At 44.0% G+C, this 27,865-nt stretch overlaps 1 protein-coding gene across 1 annotated transcript in view; it reads left to right on the top strand.

The window, feature by feature from the left end:
- The first annotated feature begins 12,561 nt into the window (after positions 1-12,561).
- The window catches only part of sacs (sacsin molecular chaperone), a 123,291-nt gene continuing 107,987 nt past the window's right edge, over positions 12,562-27,865 (top strand). The window contains exons 1-2 of the mRNA XM_041199255.1: positions 12,562-13,009; positions 25,580-25,730. Coding sequence (XP_041055189.1) covers positions 12,987-13,009; positions 25,580-25,730 — 174 coding nt within the window. The 5' untranslated portion in view covers positions 12,562-12,986. The remainder of the gene's footprint in view (positions 13,010-25,579; positions 25,731-27,865) is intronic.

Raw genomic sequence — 27,865 nt, forward strand, 5'->3', positions numbered from 1 at the left:
TGGATTTCCAGCATCTGCAGTTTTTTGCTTTTATCTTAGTGCTCAGTCGGTGCCTGATGATGAGCCTCTGGAGTTGTCCGCGACGCAGCAAGCGCAGGAAATGCGGCCGGGTATGTGGGAGCATCCGGGGGAGAAACATGAGGCTATGCTTGGCTTAATGTCTGTGGTGGAGGAGTCCACGCGGAGTATCACTAAAGCAATAAGCCTCATGGCTGAGCACCGTGTCCTCCATGGAGAGAGTGGCAACTCTCGTGAAGAGGTTCCTCCAGGGGACCAATCAGGGCTTCCTGGAGATGCATTCGGAGCAGCATGCCTTCACATCAGCATTAACCTCAGCTGGTCAGTGCCAGTGTTGGAGATGGTCTGGGCACCAAGTTTCCCAGCTCAGTGCCATCCATACGTGGTGAGCAGGGGGATTCGAAGTGACCTTACGTCGGCACAGCAGCTGCCTGTCATCTCTGCGGGCTCCTCTAAGGGTGCTCCGGATGAGGGCGGCAGCTCCTCCGCCTCTCTGCCAGCAACCAGTGCATCCGGTGAGCCTGCGATGACTGGGGAGATGCCAGCTGTGGGACTGGCAGCTCCCTCCCAGGCGGGGCCAGCACAGGTTCCACAGGCCAGAGAACAACCGCCAAGGTCATCGAGGCCAACAGGACAGCAGTCAGCAGGCTGTCTCAGATTCCGCTTGCAGCAAGGGGTCAGCACCAAGACATAGCACCCGAAAACATAAACATAAGGCACCTTAGGCACACATTGTTTTATCACTGCTGCTTTTGTGTTGGCCCGCAATGAGGTCTTTATGAGTTGGTGTGATTTTTAACTTCTTTTTCATTTTTTTTCATTAAGTTTCTTTGGTCGCAGTATTAAATTCAGACATGTCACCATGGCTGAGGTTGCCTCTTTTGTTCTGCAAGTGGATGCTTTCCAATAATGTAATGAGTGTTTTGCTTTATTAACAAGGACCTTAGTTAACGTTCCTAACCAGGCAGATTTTGAACTTATATACAGCATACAGCCCAGGATTGTCCTGGAGGTCCATCTGTGGTGTGCTAGCTGAAGGTTTGTTGGATTAAAGCCTCCCGGGTATCCCTGCCTCCTTGGAGTATGCCCGGGTCAGCGTCTACCCCCTCAGAATTTCCCTGTGCGTGTTCATCCTCGAACTCACTGCTGGACTCATCGTGTGCAGCCGCAGCCGCTATGTCCACGTCTTCATCGTCCACAGCATCCCCCCTTTCCAACGCAAGATTGTGGAGAGCGCAGCATGCAACCACTATCAGCAACACATGATCTAGGGGATACTGGAGGGCGACCCCTGAGTGGTCCAGGCATCGGAAGCGCATCTTGAGAAGACCAATGGCTCTCTCCGCCACAGCCCTTGTGGAGGCGTGACTCCTATTGTACCGCTGCTCAGGTTCTGTTCTTGGATAGTGGAGAGACGTCATGAGCCACCTTCTGAGGGGATAGCCCTTGTTACCCAGCAGCTATCCATCCAGCCGGGCTGGAGCACTGAAGAGCGGGGCTGGGAGTGTCTGAGGATGTAGGCGTCATGGGAGCTGCCTGGGTACCTTGCACAGACTTGTAGAATCAGCATCCTGTGATCACACACTATCTGCACATTCATGGAGCGGAAGCCCTTCCTGTTGACAAAGGCATCGGGCTCACCTGCTGGTGCCTTGATGGCCACATGTGTGTAGTCTATTACACTCTGGATGTGGGGGAAGCCAGCAATGGCCGCGAAGCCTCTGGCTCGCTGTGTCTGGCTTGCCTGGTCCCAATGGAAGTGGATGAAGGTCAATGTATGACTGAACAGAGCATCTGTAACCTGCTTGACACAAGTGTGGACAGCTGATTGGGAGACACCTCAAAGATCACCCGCTGACCCCTGGATTGAGCCAGAGGCATAGAAGTTGAGGGCAGCGGTGACCTTTAGAGTCACTGTCATGGGATGTTCACCCACACAGTTAGGGGAAATCTCAGGCCCAATCATCTGACAGATATAGTTGACTGTCTCCCTTGAGAGATGGAGCCTCCTTTGATACTGCACCTCAGACATATTGAGGTAACTACTTTGTCACCTGTATACCCTGGCATCAGGGTAGTGGCATCTTCTGCGGCCCCTTCCACCTTGAACTACCTCTTGGTCCTGCACCCCTTGTGCCTGCGCCTGTCCTCCCAAAGGTGGCTCCCCTGGAGGCTGAATGTGCACTCCTGGCCTCCTCCCCCTTCTAACCCTCCCTTCCTCCTCTGAGAAGGTGCCTCCTGTGGAGAGTTCAGTTCACATTCCAGGCTAAGGGAAGGCTTCATGAAACCTGCAGGCCCAAAGAAGATTCCTCATTGCAGACTGTTGACCTGAAGGTTGTGAGTCCAGACCAAGCAGCTGGTATGCGTTTTGAAGTATTGCAGATCACACAGGCAAGTATCAGTAACTTTGAAACATCAATATTTGACAGAGCACAATCGCGACCCCACTGGGCCTTGTTATCCTGCCCGTGGTGAGGTTTATGCAAAGGTATCCTACCTGTCTGCCCATTGCGCCCGTGTGCCAACCTGACGATTGCACAGGGGCTGAAAAGTCGCAGTCGATTGGCGCCTCAAGGGCCTTAAGTTGCCCGTTGATTAATGGCGGGCATGCATCAGAGATCAACGCGCGTCCGCCCAATGAAATATCGCAATGACGTGCAGTGACATCGGGATGCTTGCAGGGCCCGCCCGCATTCAGCTGCCTCTGTTGCAAACATTCCCCTTCCCACGTCTGTTCTAGGGTGTTAAAAAACAGTTTGGTAGGTCTGAAGAAGTCTTCATAGTCATGCAGATGTTAACCGTAAGTCTTTATTGACTATTAGAACTATTTACAAATATATAGTAAAGGGTACAAGCTAGGAGCTGTTTCTGTGCTGTCTGGTACACAGGGCTCTGTCCAACACTAGACTGAACCCGTGAGGGGGGTCATGTGCTGTCTTAACATCACTGTGTGGGTGGTACTGTACTCAGTCCCACATTAACCCAATATGTGCCAGACCCTTATACAACACCCCTAAGTCTTTTTCCAATGCATTTTCAAGTGGTTATAGTTTACCTTTATATCTTACATTGTTTTGTCTATCGTACATTTACATTGTCATTACTATCACATCTACCCCCTTCAAGAATTCAAAGGCCCAGGCAGTCTGCAGGCTTTTTAACCCTTCAATATCTCGTTTGAACTACTGTCAGAGGAGCGGTAGGCTCTATTGCTGCTGGTTCTCTCAGTTGGTTTGGAGGTTGTTCTGGAATCTGGTTATGTATGAGAGGAGGTACTAGCTGATTTAGCGGTCTTAAAAGTGGGTGAATCTGCAGGCCCAGATGAGAAGTATCCCAGGATGTTGAGGAAGGCAATGGAAGAGATATTAGGGGCTCTGGCAATAATTTTCACATCCTCCCTGGCCACAGGTGAGATGCCAGAGCACTGGAGGACTGCTAACGTTGTCCCATTATTAAGAAAGGAAGGAAGGGGTAGGTCAGGAAATTTCAAGCCAGTCAGTCTAACTTCAGTGGTGGGGAAGTTATTAGATAGGATTCTGAGAGATAGAATATATCTGCACCTGGAGAGTCACGGATTAATCAGGGATAGTCAGCATGGATTTGTTAAGGGAAGGTCGTGTTTGACAAATTTGATTGAATTTTTTGAGGAGGGAACCAGGAGTGTAGATGAGGGTAATGCATTTGATGTTGATGATCTAGATGAAGGAACTGAGGCTAAGTTTGCAGATGATAAAAGATAGTTGGAGGGACAGGTAGTATTGAGGAGGCGGGGAGGCTGCAGAAGGATTTGGACAGGTTAGGAGAATGGGCAAAGAAGTGGCAGATGGAATACAATGTGGCGAAGTGTGAGGTCATGCACTTTGGTAGGAAGAATAGAGGCATGGACTATTTTCTAAATGGGGAGAGAATTCAGAAATCTGGAGTGCAAAGGGACTTGGGAGTCCTAGTCCAGGATTCTCTTAAGGTTAACTTGCAGGTTGAGTCGGTAGTTAGGAAGGCAAATGCAATGTTGGCATTTATTTTGAGAGGACTAGAATATAAAAGCAGGAATGTGCTGCTGAGGCTTTATAAGGCTCTGGTCAGACCACATTTAGAATATTGTGAGCAATTTTGGGCCCCGTATCTCAGGAAGGATGTGCTGGCCCTGGGAGAGGGTCCAGAGGAGGTTCACGAGAACGATCCCAGGAATGAAAGGCTTAACATATGAGGAACATTTGAGGACTCTGGGTCTATACTCGATGGAGTTTAGAAGGATGAGGGGGGATCTGATTGAAACTTACAGAATACTGAAAGGCCTGGATAGAGTGGACGTGGGGAAGATGTTTCCACTAGTAGGAGAGACTAGGACCCGAGGGCACAGCCTCAGAGTAAAGGGAAGACCTTATAGAACAGAGATGAGGAGAAACTTCTTTAGCCAGAGAGTGATGAATCTATGGAATTCATTGCCACAGAAGGCTGTGGAGGCCAGGTCATTGAGTGCATTTAAGACCGAGATAGATAGGTTCTTGATTGGTAAGGGGTTCAAAGGTTACGGGGAGAAGGCAGGAGAATGGGGTTGAGAAACTTATCAGCCATGATTGAATGGCAGAGCAGACTCGATGGGCCGAATGGCCTAATTTCTGCTCCTATGTCTTATGGTTTTATGGTCTACATGGACTTTAGCAAGGCTTCTGATTAGATCCCTCATGGCAGATTGGTCAAGAAAGTAAGAGCCCATGGGATCCAAGGCAAAGTGGCACATTGGATCCAAAATTGGCTGAGAGGCAGGAAGCAGAGGGTGATGGTAGAGGGATGTTTTTGTGACTGGAAGTCTGTTTCCAGTGGGGTTCCACAGGGCTCGATACTGGGCCCTTGCTGTTTGTGGTGTACATAAATGATGTGGACTTAAATGTAGGGATATGATTAAGAAGTCCGCTGATGACACGAAAATTTGTAGGGTAGTAAATAGTGAGGAGGATAGTTGTAACTGTAGGAGGATATCAATGGACTGGTCGGGTGGGCAGAGCAGCGGCAAATGGAATTCAACCCGGAAAAGTGTGAGGTAATGCACTTGGGGAGGGCTAACAAAGCAAGGGATTACACTATGAATGGTAGGATCCTGGAAAGTGCTGAAGATCAGAGGGACCTTGGTGTGCATATCCATAGATTCCTTAAAATAGCAGGGCAGGTAGATCAGTGGTTAAGAAGGCATATGGGATTCTTACCTTTATTAGCCAAGGCATAAAATACAAGAGCAGGGAGGTTATGCTGGAACTGTATAAAATACTGGTTAGGTCACACCTGGACTGCTGCGTGCGGTTCTGGTCACCACTTTATAGGAAGGATGTGATTGCACTGGAGAGGGTGCAGAGGAGATTTACCAGGATGCTGCTTGGGCTGTAAGGTCTGAGCTATGAGGAAAGATTGGATAGACTGGGGTTGTTTTCCGTGGAGCAATGAAGGTTGAGAGGTGACTTGATAGAGTGTATAAGATTATGAGGGGCATAGATAGGGTGGATAGGAAGGCACTTTTTCCATTAGTAGAGGGGTGAATAACCAGGGGGCATAGATTTAAGGGAAGAGGTAGAAGGCTAAGAGGGGAGTTGAGGAGAAATCTTTTCGCCCAGAGGATGGTGGGAGTCTGGAACTCACGTCCTGAAGGGGCGGTTGATTCAGAAACAATTATTTAGATATTTATTTGTGTTGCCATAACCTCCAGGGTTATGGGCTATCGCTGGAAAGTAGGATTAGTGTAATTAGATCTTTGTTTACCGGCCCAGACATTAAGGGCTGAATGGTCTCCTCCTGTGCTATAAACATCAATGAGTCTACTCTATGAGAGTTGAGAGTGATGAGAAGAGTGACTTACCCTGGGTGGCTGTCCTCTTTTGCAGGGCATTGACGCTGACCACCTCCCATGCTGGATTGGTGATCGTGCTGCCCCTCCTGCAGCCAGAGTGGAGGTTGAGGACATCACTGCGGACCTCCATGGCATCTAAAAGGCACTCAAGGGACGCATCACTAAACCATGGGACTGCAGTCTTTTTACCTTTTGGGGCCACCTTGTCATCTTTGCATCAGTCGTGGGCTGGAAGCACTAAGAGGTGTGCACGCGGCTGCACTTTAAATATGGTGCTTGGTGTGATAAGGCGGTGAAGTGATGGTGTGGTGGACGAATGAGAGCCCGCTTGCCATCGAAATGGCTTGTTTCCTGGGAATGCATGAATAGTGAGGCGGGATTGGGATGATACATCATGGGAAGCCGCTATTGTGGTGGGTAAAACACCATTTACCCCATCCACTACTGCACTTAGTGTAAATCTGGGATGATTCTGCCTGTGGTGTTCAATACCCTATCCCAATCAATCAGATAAGCGGTACTGATCTTCTGACACCATTTATCAGGTATCGAGGATTAACACCAATTCCGCTGACCTGAAAAAGTGGACCCCCTCCACAGTGAGTAGAACCCCCTCCATCTATCCCACCAAACAGATGCCTCACTTCCACTGAGGAATGCTGTTAGGATCCACTATTCCTCACCTCCAACATCTAGATGAAGAATGTGATGCCCAATTGTTGGAAATGAAGGTGTAGAAACTTGTTTGAACTAACATAAGATACTGCAGCACCTTTGGCAGGATGAGCAAATGGGAATGCTGCTGACCTCCTGAGCTTTTCCTGAATACCTGTCTGTCAACTCTACATTTTCAAAGAGCCCTGTACTGACTCGTATCTCCTCTTTGTACCCTGATGGATGATCACTCACTTCTCTTCCTCACTACGTTACCTCCATGCAGACTGATCACTTCTCAGAATGTATTTCCCAGGAACTTTTCAGCCTGTTGTATGTGATGGAATATTGCTAGCTGCATCTGAAACTCAGAAATGCAAATAGCTGAAGACAGATCTTGCTTGTGCAGGTATACTCGACACATGAAACAATCAGGACCTCTCACATTGTGCTGGTTGCAGGAATCATCCTAAACTAGACTGTTTTCAACAAGTTAGCAACTTAACTATGCTGACTCCTACTTTGGTTGAATTTCCCATTCAGTCTAAACACCATACTCATAATTTTCCTTGGTTTAAGTTTAAGTTTTCCACTAGTTACATCCCTTTAAAAAAGGGTGAGCTTCTGGGTCAGTTTTTTTCTACTCTGCAGCCCTGAAAATCAATGGTGGAACACTTCTCAGCATCCCATTATAGCGATGCCTCCATTGAGAACCTATTGCAAGCTCTTTTTGTGTACCAGTTATCTCCTATCTCTTACTTTGGCCTGGGTAGCAAGTTCTTCATTTGTATAGACAGATGCAAAGTACTCGTTCAACACCTCCACTTTTTCTCCAGCCTCCACATACAAGTCCCCTTTTTTGTTCCTAATCAGCTCTACTCTTTCTTCTACCACCCTTAAATTATTTATATGCTTAAAGAAGACCTTAGGATTCCCTTTTATGTTTGCTGCCAGCCTCTTTTCATGCTCTCTCCTTGCTTTTCTGGTTAGCTTCTTCACTTCCCCTCTGGTCCTTCTATATTCAGCCTGATTCTCCATTGTATTTTCTACCTGACATCTGTCGTAAGTGCACTTCTTCCTTTTCATCTTTACCTCCATCTCTCTTGTCATCCAGGGTGCTCTGGATTTATTTGTCCTATCTTTACCCTTCTTGGGAATATACCTTGACATTGCCTGAAATACTTTCTCTTTGAAAGTGACCCATTCAGCCATTGTCTTTTCTGCCAACATTTGATTCCAACTCACTTAACTCAGATGTATTCCCATCCCATCGGAGTTGGTTTTGCCCCAATTAATTATCCCTGCTCTGGATTGTTCTCTGTCCTTTTCCATGTTTAACCTAAACCTTACGATACAATGGTCACTGACCCCTAGAGGCGCTTTCACTGATATTTGATCCACTTGGGCCAACCCATTCCCCAGAACCAGGTCCAAAAGCACATGTCCTCTTGTTGGACCAGAAACATACTGCTGCAGAAAATGATCTTGAACACATTCCAAGAACTCTCACCCCTCTTGTCCTTTAGTACTCTCCTATCCCAGTCTATATTTGGATAATTGAAGTCCCCAATTATGATTACTCTATAATTCTTGCACCTCTCCGTAATTTCTTCGCAAATTTGATTCTCCATATCCCTTCCACTAGCTGGTGGTCTATATGCTACACCGATCAATGTTATTGCACCTTTCCCATTCCTTACCTCTAGCCAGAGAGATCCTAACCTTGACCCCTCTGGAAGTTCCTCTCTCTCCAGTCCTGTAATGCCATCTTTAACCAATATTGCCAACCCCCCCACCCTTTTCTTCCTTCTCTGTTTCTCCTAAACACCTTGTACCTAGAAATATTTAACGCCCTTTAAAGAATGACTCAAATTAAGATTCAAAAGACAGTGATAGTGTTCTGTCTCATTCTGTCACCCCTCAGGCTGTGGAGGGAGTGGGGGGGGGGGCGGTTTATGGAGTCCTCAGGGAGGGAAATGTGGCATATGGGGTGACTTAATTAGGCCGAGGCAGAGTTAGAATCAACAGCCTGTTTGTGGTGTGTTGTGCATTACTCCATTTACAACATTACATTTATTTGTTTCCATCTTGGTTCCTTAATCCAATGTTTATTTATTTGTTCATTTTGTAAAATATTTTATTTATTTGTTTTTTATCCTTTTTCCCCAATCCCCCCTCCCCTCCCAGGGCCATCTGTCACTTGTTTCTATACTGTGCTTTCACAGAGCATTGAACCTTGTTCTGCTATTAACACCTTCTGCTATTTCACCTTTATGCCACCTTCTTTACTCTTTACCACTACCATTAACATTCCCTTTGTCTTGTGTCTGTGATATTTTTGTCAATCTCTCTTTAGCTGTCACCTATCCCTGACCTTCTATCTTGCTCCGCCTGCTCCACTACCTCTTAAACAGTATAAAATCCATCATGTTCCTATTTCTCTAGCTCTGAAGAGGAGTCATATGTACTTGAAACGTTAACTCTGTTTCTCTCTCCACAGATGCTGCCAGACCTGCTGAGTTTTACCAGCATTTTCTGTTCTAATTTCAGATTTCCAGCATCCGCAGTTTTTTGCTTTTATCTTAGTGTTTGACCGGGAGGTTCTTTTATAACCCACCTGTACCTGCTGCATTGCCAGCTGATGGCTAGCTTCAGCAATGAAAAGCTTCCCCCACCACTGAATCGCATGTGTTTTCCATGCACACCCTGGGCACATAGAATTTTAATTATAACCATGTGAGAAATGGGAATAAGAGAGAGAATGTGAGTCGTGCACAGCTCTAGTTATGACCTCAGGGATGGCACGCTATTGACAAAATCATGGCCTCTGTTTCTCTATTTCTCCAACTTTGTTACACTGGTACGAATAATTATAACATTAGCACTTTCTATCGAGAAAACACAAGTTATAATTAGAGACTTTATGTTTATTTTCAAAATTCAAATTACTTGCTCTTTTTAACAAAATTAGAAGATACTGTGTATGGTATGTGTGTCAGTTAATATAGTTTCTGAAAATTTCAGTGTATTTATAAACCAAAAATCAACTAAAAAGGACTTTCCCTTTATGCAAAAGCAAAATACTGCAGATGCTGGAAATCCGAAACAAATACAAAAATAGCTGGAAAAACTCAGCAGGTCTGACAGCATCTGCGGAGAGAAACACATTCTGATGAAGAGTCATGCGGACTCGAAGCGTTAGCTGTGTTCCTCTCTGCAGATGCTATCTGACCTGCTGAGTTTTTCCAGCTATTTTTGTTTTTGTTTCCCTTTATGTAGTTCCTTAAACATCCTACTGGTAAGTCAGGAGCTTCACATACAATTCACTATTTTGAAACGCCACCATTGTTACATAACTTACATACGGCAGCCAATTTGTGCATAACAAAGTACCACAAAAACAATGACATTGATGACCAGTTAATTTATTTTTCTGGTATTTGTCAACAGATAAATATCGACTATAGCACCAAGAGACCTCCCCTACATCTTCGATGGTGCTGTCAGATCTTTTAAATCCTCCTGAAGAGATGAACAGGACTTTGGTTCAGGGTTTAATTCAAAATGAAATGATGTAGCACTCCCAACACTGCATTGCCAGCCTAGTGGGGCCTGAACCTGACTCTCTGAAATGTTTTGTAAGTCTAAAATATGGAACGCTTCACGAATTTGCGTGTCATGCTCTCTGACTCTAAGGCGAGAGAGCTATAATTTAATTGTATCAATTGAAGTTAAGTACATACAGATGAAGGGCATTGATTGGATGGTTACTTGAGCAGGCATAAAGAGACACTTAATGACACATGAGAAGAATGGAGTCAGGAGATACTTTTCCTTAAGTTTTTTGTCAATTAACTAGATCCTTTTAAAAGACTGAAAACATTCTGCTTTTAGTGGGCTTAAATCCTACTGCTGTAGCCTGAGAAACTGTGTACACTGCACATTTTCAAACTGTAGAATCAACCTTAAGCTAACAGGATTACCACTCTGGGCAAAAGTATTAATTTTAATGTCTGCTTTTGGAAGTGGCAGAGACCTACAAGTGAAAACTTTAATGGAGGTATTAAAATATACAAAACAATTGAACAGATAAATGTAGGTACAATATTATGAAATATATATTTGATTTCTAAATTCTGTTTAAAATCTTATTTTGGGCAGAAGAACTTTCAGTTCCTGAGGAAAAAGGTTTTTTCAAGCATTTTTGTTCATCAGCAAAATATGTTAAAGGCTTATGTAGATGAATAAAATATTGACATAGGCAATTTCAATGTTAAATTTTAATAAAAAATATATTGGGAACTGTGCCTCTATTAGGAAGAACTAGTTTCCTCACAGATGAGCAGCAGCTAAGCTTGACATTCAATAACCTGAAGACTTGATCAAATCACCTAGGTTGCCAAATCTCCAGGAGTTCCCAGCGTCTCCAGGAATTAAACTCCAGGACGTTGCTATGAGCAAACCAGAGAAAAAAAGTCATTGGGGCTTTAAAAAAAGTTCATTTAATTATTTTTTCTGCTTTAATGCCCTTGTTTACTAGTTATAAAAAATATTAGATATGGGGAGAAAAGACAATATCATAGCAAATTGCTGACAATACAAAGATAAATAGGAAAGCAAGTTGTGAGGAAGATACAAAGAGTCTGCAAAGGGATATCCCATAGGTTAAGTGAATGGGCAAAAATCTGGCAGATAGAGTATAATGTGGAAAGATGTGAGATTGTCCACTTTGGTAGGAAGAATAAAAAACAGAATATTATTTAAATGGAGAGAGACTACAGAATGCTGCTGTGCAGAGGGATCTGGGTGTCATTGTACATGAATCACAAAAGGTCAGCATGCAGGTACAGCAAGTAATTAGGAAGGCAAATAGAATGTTGGGCTTTATTGCAAGGGGATAGAGTATAAAAGTAAATAAGTCTTGCTACAATTGTACAGAACATTAGTGACAGCACACGCAGTTTAGTCACCTTACTTGAGGAGGGAGATACTTACGTTGGAAGCAGTTCAGAGAAGGCTCACTGGGCTGATTCCTGTAATGTATGGTTTGTGTTGTGAGGAAAGGTTGAGCAGGTTGGGCTTATACTCACTGGAGTTCAGAAGAATGAGAGGCAACCTTATTGAAACATATAAGATTCTGAGGGGGCTTGACAGGCTGGATGCTGAAAGGATGTTTCCTTTCATGGAGGAATCTAGAACTAGGGGACACAGTTTAAAAATAAGGCCTCTCCCACTTAAGATGGAGATGAGGAGGAACTTCTTATCTAAAAGGTCATTGGTGTTTTAAATTCTCTTTCTCAGCGAGCTGTGAAGGCTGGGTCATTGAATATATTCGACGCTAAGTTAGACAGATTTTTGATTGACAAGGGAGGTAAGAGTTATGGGGGTGGGTGTGTGGGGGAGTGGGGGATGCAGGTAGGAAAGTGTGTAGTTAAGACCACAGATCAGCCATGATCTTATTGAATGATGGATCAGGCTCAAGGGGCCGAATGCCCTACTCCTGCTCCTATTTCTTATATTCTGACTGTCAAGTATCCTTCAATTGGGTAATGAAGAGTCTATTCACTATTCAGCTGATGTGGGAAGGTGAGTAGTACAATGCTGGGATGGACATGTTGGGTGGCCAATGGCAGGAGTACGGCTGGAGGCAGGAGATCATGAGATGACCTCCTGGAATATGTCCAACAGGAGCTGGCAATCCTACAGGTGGCCCATGAACTTTCTCAGTTCTAGTGAAAAAAAAATCGTCTCAACTTCTCTTTCGATCATTCATTATCTTTCCACTTGTCAGCATTGAGGACAGTACTCCAAGAATTAATACAACGTTTCGCAGAAAATATTTCAATGTATATCACAACAATGGAATTTTGAATTATCACACAGTTAAAGATTCAGGGGAACTGTCAAACTGAAGAGGTGGGAGGAGGGAAATCGGGCCCATATTGCTTTTCAGACTACAGCTTCCAGCATGCAAAGTACAAGCTCTGAGTAATACTTTCCCCGGTGGAGTTGAATCGAAGCGATTTATAATTAGCAACACACTCAGATGAGATGTATCCATGACTGTAGCAGGAAGTGACTGACCCCTGACTCCTAATGATTTCATTTTTTATTTTCCTGTAGTGCGGGGCTTGAAGATTTCGGACGCAAAGAGACCCCACAGTAAAGTCCTTTTTTTAAAAAAAGAAAAATGAAGAACCCAGCAAGTTGAGTTGGAAGAGCGAAAGCAAACGGAGAAGTTCTTCTGATTTCACAAGAATTTGAAAAAGTGAAGCGCGGTCTGAAAGCGGAATGGTTCGCACGAACAACGTTTGGTTTGAACTGTGAAAAGGAAGGATCAGCGAAAAGTGCGGGACATAACGGTTCCTCTGGATGGCTGCAGAGACTGCCGGCTTTTTCCGGGCGGAGTTAGAGCGCATTGAATCCATGAGTCGCCTTGGCTCCTAGCAGCAGAGAGAGAGAGGAGAGGGCAGAGATGGAGAACCGGCTGGGAGTGAGGTAGGGACAAAGCACTGACACCCAGTGTGGCTCATGCAGGCAGCTCCTGGAGAACCCTCCTTTCAAACTGGAATTCTCATTCCAGTTTCAGAAAACAGAATCGTTTGCGTATGACCTCTGAATGAGGTTAGCGGGAATGTTAATCGAATGCCGCACTCATGGCATTTCCTTTTCTCCTGTCGGTCCAGATGGGCGACAGTGGAGCCTGATCCACCAGCCGCCCCTCTCCAGGTCTTGGAGGGGGTTGGCACATTGATTCTGCATATTAATCATGCCCAGACTTAATAGTGTGAATGCAAGCTAATGTCGCCAGCCTGTTTTTTTTTTTAAGAACTCATATCCATAGAGTAACTTGGCACTTACCTTATTTCAAATATAAAAATACAAAAATATTTTTGTTTTTAATGCTTTTTAAGGAGAGGAATATGATAACTGGTGAAATGAACTATTGAATGCTCCCTAGTCAGATATTGTGTTTTCCCCCAACCTCAACCTCAAGGAGAAGTTCCTCTTCTGCACTGGGGTGACATTAGCAATTCTCACCACAGCAACTTGTATTTATACCTCTAATGCAGTAAAACTTCCTAAGCTGCTACACAGAATTTGACATGAGGCCATGTAAGGCAATATTAGGACAGGCAGCCAAAAGTTTGATCAGAAAGATAGGTTTAAAAGGAGGAAAGAGGGAATTCCAGAGCTTGGGGCCGAGGTAGCTGACGGTATGGCCACCAGTGTTGGAGTAATTAAAATTAGGATGCTTATAAGAGGCCAGAATGAGATGAACGTAGATGCCCTGGAGGTTTGTTCTCTGCAGCCAAAAGCATCAGTCCTGAAGGCTGTATTGACTGCCTGGTGCTAGGGTTAGGAACATCTCAGGCTGGAGGGAAGGGATCCAGTTGTCATGGTCCAGGTGAGGGTGAATGGAATATAAAAATAGGGAAGTCTTGTAAAACTGTACAATGCACTAGTGAGACCACACCTAGAATACTGTGAACAATTCTGGTCCCCTTATTTAAGGAAAGATATACTGGCATTGGAGGCAGTCCAGAGAAGGTTCACTAGGTTGATCCAAGGTATGGAGGGATTTTCTTATTAGGAAAGGTTAAGTAGGTTGGACCTGTACTCATTAGAGTTTAGAAGAATGAGAGGTGACCTTATTGAAACATATAAGATTCTCAGGGTGCTTGACAGGGTAGATGCTGAGAGGTTGTTTCCCCTTGTGGGAGAGTCTAGGACCAGAGGGCATACTCTCAGAGTAAGGGGGCACCCATTTAAAACAGAGATGAAGAGGAATTTCTTCTTTCAGAGGGTAGTCAATCTGTGGAATTCTTTACCACTAAGTGCTGTAGAGGCTGGTTTGTTAAGTATATTCTAGGCTGAGATAGACAGATTTTAATCATTAAGGGAATCAAGGATTATGGGGAAAAGGCAGGAAAGTGGAATTGAAGAATTTCAGATCAGTCATGATGTCATTGAATGGAGCAGCAGACTCGATGGTCCGAATGGCCTACTTCTCCTACGTCTTATGGCCTTATGGTCTAAAGAGGCTCTGCTAAGGGAGTATGAGCAAATAGGGACTCAGTTAAAAAGCAGAATTACAAAGGTAAAAGCTCAAAGGTTGATGTAGGAGAAATGTGTTTCAATTCATTGGGCACTGGCAGCAGAACTGGGGAAAAAGGGAGCTGTACCACTGGAATGGCCCTCACCTGAACCATGCTGGGACCAGTGCACTAGGGAATCATATAACTAGGGCTGTACATAGGACTTTAAACTAAATAGTTGGAGGGTTCATGTTAGGGGAGATTTCAAAAGTTAAGGAGAAAGGACAAGACAATAATGTGGGGTAGCAAAGCAGGTAATGATAACCAAGGTGTGACTGGAAGGGACGGAGGATACAGACATAATTATGCACCAGCAAATAAGGTCAGAACAATGAATTGTGGCAAAAAGACAATTAAAGACTCTTTATCTGCACATGGCATTCATAACTAGATGGATGAATTGATAGCATTGAAATAAATGAGTATGATATGATAGACATTAAATTGATATGGTTGAAAAGTGACCACATCTGGGACCTGAATACTCAAGGGTATTTGACATTTCGGAAGGACAGGAAGAAAGGAAAAGGAGATGGGGTGGCTCAGTTAATAAAGGATAAGATCAGTTGAATAGTGAGGAATGATCTAGGTTTGGAGGATCAAAATGCAAATCAGTTTGGGTGGAGTTAAGAAGTAGAAGAGGAAAGAAGTCACTGGTGGGAGTAGTTTATGGGTCATCTGACAGTAACACTGTAGGATTGAATATAAATCAAGAAATAATGGGGGCTGGTAAGAAAGTTACTGCAATAAGCATGGGAGATTTTAATCTTCATATAGATTGGGCAAATCAAATTGAAAAAAACGTAGCCTGGAGGATGAGTTCATAGAGTGTACAGGTTACATCTGTACAGGAACAGGACCAACATCCTCACAGGGAGATTTGCTAATGTTGTTGGGGTGGATTTAAGCTAAATTGGCGGGATGCCAATTTAAATTGGGATCCCAAAAAGTAGTTCAGAGGGGAGAGAAAGTGAGATGGAATTAGAAGTTAAAACACTAATAAGTGAGTTGGAAGGCAGAGGAAACATAGGCTAGATAAGAAAGAAGTGAGTTTAGCAAGGTTAAATGGAATATGTTTTAATGCACGGAGCCTGACGAATAAGACGGACAAGCTGAGGGCACAGATAGATACATCAGAGTATGATATCATAGCTCTGAATGAAGCTTAGCTAAAAGAAGGACAGGAATGGCAGCTCAACATTCCTGGTTATAGGATATTCAGACAAAATAGAGAGAGGGATAGAAGAGGAGGGGGTATTGCAATATTGATCAAGGAATCAATTATAGCAGTGAGGAGGGATGATATCTTGGAAGGTTCATCAAATAAGGCCATATGGGTAGAAGCAAAATACACAAAAGGGGCAAACACACTGTTGTGTGTGTACTGTAGGCCCCCAAACAGTCAGGGAGAGGTGGAGGATCGAATATGTAATCAAATTTCAGAGAAATGTAAGGATATTAAGGCAGTAATAATAGGGGGATTTTAACTACCCAAATATTAACTGGGATAGTTTTAGTGTGCAAGGTAGGGAGGGAGCAAAATTCTTAAGTTGCATCCAGCAGAGCTTTTTTAGCCAGTACGTAGAAAGCCCAACAAGGGAGAGGGCAGTTCTGGACCTAATACTCAGAAATGAGCCCGGGTAGGTGGAAGGCGTTTCAGTAGGGGAGCATTTTGGAGATAGTGACCATAACTCAGATAGATTTAGGATAGTTATGGAAAAGGATAAGGTTGGGTCCAGAATAAAAATTCTAAACTGGGAAAGTCTAATTCTACGAAGATGAGATATGATTTGGCCCAAGTGGATCGGGAGCAGCTACTTGCAAATATAACTGTGTCAGATAAGTAGGAGGCATTCAAAAAGGAAATGGCGTGAGTACAGGGCAAATATGTTCCTGTAAAGACAAAGGGCGGGTGGGGGAAACCAAGCCCGGAGAACCCTGGATGTCAAGGGACATAAAGGTTACGATTAAGTAAAAATAGAGAAGCTTATGGCAGATACCAAGGGCTCAATACGGCAGAGTCCCAAGAGGAATATAAAAAGTGCAGAGGGGGACTTAAAAAGGAAATCAGGAAAGCTAAGAGAGTGCAGGAGAAAGCTCCGGTGCGTAGAATAAAGGAAAAGCCAAAGGATTTTTAAATATATATATATAGCAAGAGAATAACTAGGGAAAGAGTGGGGCCAATTAGGGACCTTAGAGGTAATGTGTGTGTGGACTTGGAAGACGAGGGTACAGCCCTCAATGAATACTTTTCATCGGTCTTCGCAATGGAAAAGAACGAGGCAGGTATAGACATCAGGGTGGAGGACTGTGAAATATTAGAGGAAATTAACATAGAAAGAGAGAGTAGGTACTAGTGGGTTTAACGGTCTTAAAAGTGGATAAATCCGCAGGCTCAGATGATATGTATCTCAGGCTGTTGAGGGAGGCAAGGGAAGAGATACCAGGGGCCCTAGCAGTAATTTTCAAATCCTTTCTGGCCACAGTTGAGGTACCAGAGGATGGAACGAGTGCTAACGTTGTCCCATTACTAAGAAAGGGAGGAAAGGATAGACCAGGAAATTACAGGTCAGTCAGTTTAACCTTGGTGGTGGGCAAGTTGCTAGAAAGAATTATGAGGGACAGAATATATTTGCATTTGGAGAGACACGGATTAATCAGGGACAGTCAGCATGGATTTGTTAAGAGAAGATTGTTTGACAAATTTGATTGAATTTTTTGAGGAGATAACCAGGAGGGTAATGCATTTGATGTGGTCTGCATGGACTTTAGTAAGGCTTTTGATAAGGTCCCTCTTGGCAGACAGGTTAAGAAGGTAAGAGCCCATGGGTTCCAAGGCAAAGTGGCACATTGGATCCAAAATTGGCTGAGAGTCAGGAAGCAGTGTGTGATGGTAGAGGGATGTTTTTGTGACTGGAAGTCTGTTTCCAATGTGGGTTCCGCAGGGCTCAGTGCTGGGACCCTTGCTGTTTGTGGTGTACAGAAATGATTTGGACTTAAATGTAGGGGGTATGATCAAGAGATTTGCGGATGACACGAAAATTGGTATGATGGTAAATAGTGAGGAGGATAGCCATAAACTGCAGGAGGATATCAATGGACTGGTCAGATGGGCAGAGCAGTGGCGAATGGAATTCAACCTGGAAAAGTGAGGTAATGCACTTGGGGAGGGCTAACAAGGCAAGGGATTACACGTGGTAGGATCCTGGAAAGTACTGAAGATCAGAGGGATCTTGGTGTGCATGTCCACAGATCCCTGAAGGTAGCAGATCAGGTAGATAAGGTGGTTAAGGAGGCATATGGGATACTTGCCTTTACTAGCTGAGGCATAGAATACAAGAGCAGGGAGGTTATGCTGGAACTGTATAAAATGCTGGTTAGGCCACAAGTGGAGTACGGTGTGCAGTTCTGGTCACGACATTATAAGAAGGATGTGATTGCACTGGAGAGGGTGCAGAGGAGATTTACCAGGCTGTTGCCTGGGTTGGAGGGTCTGAGCTATGAGGCAAGATTGGATAAGCTGGGGTTGTTTTCCTTGGAGCAGCGAAGGTTGCTGATAGAGGTGTATAAGATTATGAGGGGCATTGATCGGGTGGATAGGAAGGCATCTTTTCCACTAGCAGATGGGTCTATAACCAGGGGTCAGAGATTAAGGTAAGAGGTAGAAGGCTAAGAGGGGAGTTGAGGAGAATTTTTTTCACCCAGAGGATGGTGGTAGTTTGGAAATCACTGCCTGAAAGGGTGGTTGAGTCACAAACTCTCGTAACATTTAAGAAGTATTTAGATATTCATTTGTGTTGCCATAGCCTTCAGGGCTATGGGCCAAGCGCTGGAAAATGGGATTCATGTAGTCAGATCTTTGTTGAGCGGTGTGGACACGATGGGCCGAGTGGCCTCCTTCTGTACTGTAAACGTCTCTGAGTCTATGAGTGTGTTTGGGTCAGTTTCTTAGAGTAATACATTCTGGAACCAGCCATGGAACAGGCTATTTCCGACCTCGTAATGTGACAGGATTAATTAATAATCTCATTGTAAAGGATCCTCCAGGTAAGAGTGATTATAACATGATAGAATTTCACATTTAATTTGAGGGTGAGAAATTTGAGTCTTAAACTTAAATAAAGGCAAATACAAGGGCAGAAGATGGAGTTAGCTAAAGTGGGCTGGATAGATAGGTTAGAAGGTAAGACAGTAGGGAAGCAATGGCAGACATTTACAACTCTCAATGAAGAAAAATTCCATTGAGAGGGAATGACTATGAGAAGAATGCACCATCCGTGGTTTACTAAGGAAGTTAAGGAAGGTATCAAGTTGAAAGAAAAGGCAAACAATATTGCAAAGTTTGGTGGTAGGCCAGAATATTGGGAAAAATTTAGAAACCAGCAAAGGATGACTTAAAAATTATAAAGAGTGAGAAATTGAGAATGAGAGAATACCAGCAAGAAATATAAAAACACAGTAAAAGCTTCTGCAAGTATGTGAAAAGCAAGAAAATAGCTAAAGTAAGGGTTATTTCCTTGGAAGGTGAGACTGAGTTATAATTAAAAATGGGAAGCAAGGAAAGGGCAGAGACTTTGAACAAGTATTTTGTATCTGTTCTTCACAGTAGAAGGCACAGAAAGAATCCCAAGAATAGTTGAAAATCAAGAAGCAAAAGGGAGAGAGCAACTTAAAACAATTAGGATCACTAGAGAAAAAGTACAGGGAAAACTAATGGGACTAAAGGCTGACAAGTCCCCTGGATTTGATGGCCTGCATCCTAGGGTTTTAAAGTGGTTACAGAGATAGTGGATGCATTTGTTGTAATCTTCCAAAATTCCCTAGATTCTGAAAAGGTCCCAACGGATTCGAAAACTGCAAATATAACTCCACTATTCAAGCAAGGAGGGAGACAGAAAGAAGAAACTATAGGCCATTAGTCATTGAGAAAATGGTGACATCCATTATTGAGGAGGTGGTATCAGGACATCTAAAAAATCATAATACAATCAGGCAGAGTCAACATGGTTTTGTGAAAGGGAAATTGTGTTTTACAAATTTATTAGAGTTCTTTGTGGATGTAACAAGCAGGGTGGATAAAGAGGAACCAATAGATGTAGGATATTTGGATTTCCAAACGGGATTTTATCAGGTGCCATGTAAAAGGTTACTATGTAAGATAAGAGCTCATGGACTTGAGGGTGATAATCTAGCATGGAGAGAGGTTTGGCGAATAACAGGAAACAGAGTCGGGATTAATGGGTCATTTTCAGATTGGCAAACTGTAACTAGTGCAATGCTGCAGGGACCAGTGCTTGGGCCTCATCTATTTACGGTCGACTATTAACGACTTGGATGAAGAGACATACTGTATTGTAGCCAAATTTGGTAATGATTCAAAGATAGTTAAGAAAGCATGTTGTGAGGAGGATGCAAAGAGTCTGCAAAGGGATATAGTTAGGTTAAGTGCTTGGGCAAAAAATTGGCAGATGGATCATAATGTGGAAAAATGTGAGGTTGTACACTTTGGCAGGAAGAATGGAAAAGCAGAATATTATTTTAATGGAGAGAGATTGCAGAATGCTGCAGTGCAAAGGCATCTTGGTGTCCTTGTACATGAATGTAAGTCAGCAGGCAGGTACAGCAAGTAATTAAGAAGGCAAACGGAATGTTGGCCTTTACTGACCATCTGCAAATGATTATTGCAAATCTTGCTATAGCAGTTCAAGGCATTGTTGAAACTCCACCTGAAGTACCATGTACAGTTTTGGTCTCCTTACGTAAGGAGAGATGTACTTGCATTGGAAGCAATTCAGAGAAGGTTCACTAGGCTAATTCATGGGATTAGGGGTTTGTTTTATGAGGAACGGTTAAGCAGGTCGGACCTATATTCACTGGAATATAGAAGAATGAGAGGTGTTATTATTGAAACATATAAGATCTGAGGGAGTTTGATAGGGTTGTTTCCCCACATGGGGGAACGGGCGGGGCTTTAAATTTCTGCCGAGATTCAATTTCGTTTGGCTGCCTCTCCGAATCTTCCGTCCCACCCATGATGAATCCTGCTGCAGGTGGCACCGGAAAATCCTGACCTAGGACATGGGGGCACAGTTTAAAAATAAGAAGTCTCCCATTTAAGATGGAGGTGAGGAGGAATTTCTTCTATCAAAGGGTCATTAGACTTTGGAATTCTCTTCCAAAGGGAGCAGTGGGGTCTGGGTCATTGAAAATATTCAAGGCTGAGTTAGATTTTTGATTGACTGACAAGGGAGTTATGAGTTATGGGGGACAGGCAGGAAAGTGGAGTTAAGCCCACAATCAGATCAACTATGATCTTTCTGAATTGTGGAAAAGCCGCTCAAGCCGCTGAATGGCCTATTCTTGCTCCTATTTCTTATTTTCTTTTGACCTTGTGGGGCTGGTGGAGATTACATGGATGGGGACGAATGAGGCCATTTATGGTCTTGAAAACAAGGATGAAAATTTTAAAAATGAGGCGTTGCTCAACTGGAAGACAATGTTGGTCAGCGAGCACACGAATATTGGGTGAACAGGACAAGTCGTAAGTTAGGATGTGTGCAGCAGAGCTTTGGATGACGTCAGATTTGAACATGATAAAATGTAGGGAACCAGCCAGGAGTGTATTGGAATAGCCAACTCTGGAAGTAGCAAAGGCACGAATGAGGGTTTCAGCTGCAGATGAACTGAGGCAGGGACAGAATGAGGCAGTGTTTCAGAGATGGAAATAGGCGGTGTTAGTGATGGTGTCAGAAGTTCAACTCAGGGTCAGATATGACAGCAAAATTGCGAACTGTCTAGTTCAGTCTCAGGGAGACAGATGGAGTTGGTAGGTCCTTGTGACTCACTGAGGCTGACAATTTATTGGCTGAATTCTGAGTAAGTTTTTGATGAGTGAGAATTGAGTACTGAATTCTGGTAAGTTTTTGATGTGGACTGGAGTGTATTAGGAACTTAGCTCCATCTCTGTGCCATAATAAGCAAGTGGGATTGGGCTGGCAGTGAGGTTGGGCTGGCAGTGAGGTTAAAGTATTAAAATCTTGTATCCTGACCCAAAGACACCTCTAACTTGCCCATATCCAGTTTTAACAGAGACAGAAAGATGGGCAGGAGGCCAACCTGCTCCAATGAGGCGAACCGATACTTTAAATATTATAATGAGACTGTGAACCTCATTGTTATTCAAGATTTTAATACTTTAACCTCACTCCCAGCCCAAACCCATCTGGTTTTGAGGTTAAAATTCCCCTGATGTCTTTCCCCACAAGGATCTGCAAGGCTTTCCCTCGATACCACACCCAGATTTTAACATTGAGGAAGAGGAGTGATCACTTCTCCAATGCTTATTATGGTACAGGGATGGAGCTAAGTTTCTAATACACTCCAGTCCACGGGCCCTGACAGCGTCCCAGCTGTAGTGCTGTGGACCTGTGCTCCAGAATGAACCATGCCCCTGGCAATTCATCATGTATGTCACCCTGTCCACAAAAAGCAGGATAAATCCAATACTTCAGTTACCTCCCTATTAGCCTACCCCCAATAAAAAGCAAAGTGATCAACAATGCCATCAAGTAGCACTTAGTAATAACCCAGTTTGGGTTCCACCAGAAGAATTCAGCTCAACATCTCATTGCAGTCTTGTCAAACAGAAGTCAATTTCAAGGGATGAGGTGAATATTGTGATTGGCAATACTTGACTGAGTGTGGCACTAAGGAGCTCAAGTTAAACTGAAGTCAATGGGGATCAGGAGAAAAGCTCTCCAATGGTTGGAGTCATAGCTAGCACAAAAGAAGATGGTTGTGGTTGTTGGAGATCAATCATCTCAGCCCCAGAGTATTGCTGCGGGAGCTCCTCAGGGCAGTTTACCAGAGCCAACCACCTTCGGTTTCTTATCAGTGAGCTTTCTTCCATCATAAGGTCAGAAGTGGGGATGCTAATTCTTGATGACATATTGTGAAGCTCCATTTGCAATTTGTTAGGTAATGATGCACTCCATGCTCGCATGCAGCAAGACCTGGACAATGTCCAGGCTTCAGCTGATGGCAATTAACTTTTGTGTCACCCATGTACCAGGCAATGACCATCTTTAATGAGAGAGTGTAAACACTTCCCTTGATTATCCATGACGTTAGCATTACTGGGTTTCCTACCATCAATATCCTGGAGGTCACCATTGACCAGATACTGAGCTGGAACAGGCATATAAGTGTCCTGGATTTGAGAGCAGGTCACATGTTGGGTAGTTTGCAGCAGGTGGCTCACCTGGCTCCCCAAAGCCTCAGCATCACCTACAGGTGGGCTGCAAATTGTGAGTCACTTGCTCAAAAAAAGGAAACCAATTTTTAGTCCTTAGTATTTAAATAAAGAGCTGAGGATTTAATTGTCACTCATGTACTACCTTCCTTGATTATGCACATACTCATTCTATAAAGTCAGCTAGCAGCAGGCATAGACACAATTCCAAATCTAAAATGTTAATGATTTTGAGTTATTACACACCAAAGGGTTTGCAGCATTGATCTGAATTCTGTTGCTCTTCAGATGAGAGCTCTGCCCAGTGAAACTATTGTACTGCCAGTTACTGCTCAACATTCACAAATGATAAGCAGCAAGAGGAAATGATGCACCAGAACTGCTTAGCAAATTATCCAGTTTGATAACTCTAGCATAATGAATGGCTTATGAATTAAATATTTATGTTCAATTTCCATTATGGAATCAGTTTGTACTATTAAAGTGCTGAAAAGTATTAGTATTGTTCACATCTATTAAAAGAACATCTGTATGTGGTATCTGTATCCCCACACTCAGTGCCATGTGCCGCCATATGAACACACCACACTCATTATCTGTATGTGGTCTGCTGATCCATGGGATATGGTCATTTGCATGGTTGCTGTGGCACATTACTGGTTCAAGATGGTCTCAAGGTCTGTTGTATACAATGGACATTGATATAAAATCATTTAATGTTTTTGTTGTGCCAGCTTAGTGTGGTTGATAGCACTCATGCTGTCTGCTATTCTTCAAACTTGAAATGACTGAGCTAGATATTTCCAAATCCCCAAATGAATGCATCTGTTATACTATATTGCCTGTGCCATGTTGAGTGATAAACCAGAGCTTCAGATATTACTGCATATGCTTTTTTACCTGGTTTCAGTAAATGGTCACTGGATAGGTTAGGCATGTTCAGAATTCTGTAAATGCAGTGTAATATGCATGTGGCCAGCAGCTTGAGTAATGTGACAGTGTGTGACTCAGTTTTAAAAAAAGTAAATAGCCAGACCTGTGACTTAGTTTGAAGTGAAACTATGAGAAGTTCTGTAACTTGGCCTCCTTCAGTGCTGTAGCTATTCTATGATAAATGAAGGAATGAAGCAGGGGGAAAAAACTGGGTACAAAGCAAGAAAGTAAAACATGAGTAAATGAGAGACAAGAAAAGGGAGCAACTAAAAAGAATTTCCATGTATTTTTCAATAAATAGACAACAAATTATTTGGAAACTTGCTTTGCCTATTCAGCGATTTGAAAAAGAATCGCTTCCCTTTGATTCCAGATATTTCAAACTTCATGGGCTGGATTTTCGCCAAGTCAGGATGATTTGGGATCCCTTTAAGAAAGGCCAATGGATCCTGATTCCAGGATTTCTGACCCCATTCCTGGGCTTTCTGATTTTCAGGAGTGCCTTTAAAGGGTATGAGCTGGTTTGCGTCAAAAGCCCACACACGGCACTCCCGAACTGGCTGGCTCCATTGCGGAGATAAGCATGTCTTACACCTCCATAATTTTCATGGAATCTGGCAAGGCTTTTAAAGAGTCATTGTTCCTGGCACAACAGAGATGTTGTGAATCACAGTCTGCATGAGGGGACCCTTTGAAAGGTGAGTTCAAAAGGTCATCCTTACGCCTCCACATTCCCAGGTACGTCACCCCCACCCACTTGCTGCTATGGCCCCTCATGCCCCCTATGCCAAGTTATACCCCTCCACCCATCCTTCATATGCCAAACAATGCCCCTCCATCCAACCCTCCGTGCCAAGCTATGACACTTCCATGCTCATTGACCCACTATATGCTGTATAGAACCAATGAACCCAATAGTGACAATATGATGTGTAAAAAAAAAGTTATTCATTCATTACTTTCCACTATGTAAAACAAAACTTTTTTCTACAGCCCAATAAAAGTGTCAATCATCCAGATCCTTTAAAGTATTAATAAAAGAAACTGCAATCTCTTAAAACCTCTTAATCTTTTATAAATAAAGTTGTGAAGTTGACAGCTGAGATCAGACAGCTAGAGCAATCAATCAATGTTTTCGCCGGGACTCAGGTCTTTCAACGGAGTAATGGATTTCTGGACTCTCATCCATGTCTCAATATAGAAACACATATGCAAAAGCATTCATACAGTGTATAGTGGGTCAGTGGGCATGCAAGTGCCATAGCTTAGCATGGGGACATGAGGAGTCATATGGGGGTAGGTGGAGGGACATAGCTTGGGCATGTGGGACATGAGCTAGCATGGATGGGGCATAAGGAGTGTGTAGGGGGTGAGGAGGAAGGAGGGTTGGAGAGCCTTTCTGTTTTTGTTTTAACTGGGATGAGGTCCCACAGCACCAAGGTGGGCCTTTTAAATACCCAGCGCTTGGCATCCCCTGTGGCTGCCTCCAACCTCTTACTCGGGTCGGCTGGCCTGACCCCAGCACCCCCACCAGCAATGAAGATCCCGCCTTTGCAGGCATTTTCTTCCAAGGCAGCGGGCTGAGCCGGAAATTTTCCCATTCCCATTACCTGCCTCAATGACTAAAATCCAGGTCCATATGTGGGTAAAACATAAAAGAATGTCAATGTTTCATGTTTTCATGCCCCTAAACTTAACCTGTGATGCATCCAATTTGCAAAGCCACTTTTCTTTCACTGTATGTTGCATATACTGGAAGATTTTTTGTGTTTTTTTTGTTCAAAGGTTGTCAAAGGTAGCTGTTCTACATGAATACATTGGGAGAAGACTGTATGAGGTTATCCCTTCTACATCTGTTCAAGATATCAAGGAGTTAATCCATGTGGAAACAGATTTCCCTGTTTCGGAACAGCGGTTGCTGTACAATGGAAAAGAGGTAACATTGACTTTGAACTGGATGTGGTGGTTGTGACTTACTTTGTTCAATTATCTGTGAAGCCTTAAAGGAAAACTTAGCTCTTTCCTACACTGATTGGTAAAATGTGGCCATGCAGGGAGGAAATTTTCCACAAAAATATTTTGTTTTACAGTAAGGTCAATAGTAAAAGTATTCTCTGCTCATTTGATGAAACAGAGTGTGTCTGATATTTAGATTTTTTTTCACTGCCAGAGTGTTGTGCTATCTTTGCCTGTTCTGATTCACAATACGTTAAACATGATCAATCTCTTCTCCCTTTTTATGGCCCATCTTAGTGAACTGCCTTCACTTAGTAAAAACTCAGCAGGTCTGGCAGCACCGGTGGAGAAGAAAAGAGTTGACATTTCGAGTCCTCATGACCCTTCGACAGAACTTGAGTTCGAGTCCAAGAAAGAGTTGAAATATAAGCTGGTTTAAGGTGTGTGTGTGGGGGGCGGAGAGAGAGAGAGAGAGAGAGGTGGAGGGGGGGCGGGGTGTGGTTGTAGGGACAAACAAGCAGTGATAGAAACAGATCATCAAAAGATGTCAACGACAATAGTACAATAGAACACATAGGTGTTAAAGTTAAAGTTGGTGATATTATCTAAACGAATGTGCTAATTAAGAATGGATGGTAGGGCACTCAAGGTATAGCTCTAGTGGGGGTTTTTTTTTAATAATGGAAATAGGTGGGAAAAGGAAAATCTTTATAATTTATTGGAAAAAAAAGGAAGGGGGAAACAGAAAGGGGGTGGGGATGAGGGAGGGAGCTCACGACCTAAAGTTGTTGAATTCAATATTCAGTCCGGAAGGCTGTAAAGTCCCTAGTTGGAAGATGAGGTGTTGTTCCTCCAGTTTCCGTTGGGCTTCACTGGAACAATGCAGCAAGCCAAGGACAGACATGTGGGCAAGAGAGCAGGGTGGAGTGTTAAAATGGCAAGCGACAGGGAGGTTTGGGTCATTCTTGCGGACAGACTGCAGGTGTTCTGCAAAGCGGTCGCCCAGTTTACGTTTGGTCTCTCCAATGTAGAGGAGACCACATTGGGAGCAACGAATGCAGTAGACTAAGTTGGGGGAAATGCAAGTGAAATGCTGCTTCACTTGAAAGGAGTGTTTGGGCCCTTGGACAGTGAGGAGAGAGGAAGTGAAGGGGCAGGTGTTGCATCTTTTGCGTGGGCATGGGGTGGTGCCATAGGAGGGGGTTGAGGAGTAGGGGGTGATGGAGGAGTGGACCAGGGTGTCCCGGAGGGAGCGATCCCTACGGAATGCCGATAAGGGGGGGTGAAGGGAAGATGTGTTTGGTGGTGGCATCATGCTGGAGTTGGCGGAAATGGCGGAGGATGATCCTTTGAATGCGCAGGCTGGTGGGGTGATAAGTGAGGACAAGGGGGACCCTATCATGTTTCTGGGAGGGAGGAGAAGGCGTGAGGGCGGATGCGCGGGAGATGGGCCGGACACGGTTGAGGGCCCTGTCAAGGACCGTGGGTGGAAAACCTCGGTTAAGGAAGAAGGAGGACATGTCAGAGGAACTGTTTTTGAATGTAGCATCATCGGAACAGATGCGACGGAGGCGAAGGAACTGAGAGAATGGGATGGAGTCCTTACAGGAAGCGGGGTGTGAGGAGCTGTAGTCGAGAGAGCTGTGGGAGTCGGTGGGTTTGTAATGGATATTGGTGGACAGTCTATCACCAGAGATTGAGACAGAGAGGTCAAGGAAGGGAAGGGAAGTGTCAGAGATGGACCACGTGAAAATGATGGAGGGGTGGAGATTGGAAGCAAAATTAATAAATTTTTCCAAGTCCTGACGAGAGCATGAAGCGGCACCGAAGTAATCATCGATGTACCGGAGAAAGAGTTGTGGAAGGGGGCAGGAGTAGGACTGCAACAAGGAATGTTCCACATACCCCATAAAGAGACAGGCATAGCTGGGGCCCATGCGGGTACCCATAGCCACACCTTTTATTTGGAGGAAGTGAGAGGAGTTGAAGGAGAAATTGTTCAGCGTGAGAACGAGTTCAGCCAGACGGAGGAGAGTAGTGGTGGATGGGGATTGTTCGGGCCTCTGTTCGAGGAAGAAGCTAAGGGCCCTCAGACCATCCTGGTGGGGGATGGAG

Source organism: Carcharodon carcharias, chromosome 11 (assembly GCF_017639515.1).
Source record: "Carcharodon carcharias isolate sCarCar2 chromosome 11, sCarCar2.pri, whole genome shotgun sequence".
Lineage (NCBI taxonomy): Eukaryota > Metazoa > Chordata > Chondrichthyes > Lamniformes > Lamnidae > Carcharodon > Carcharodon carcharias.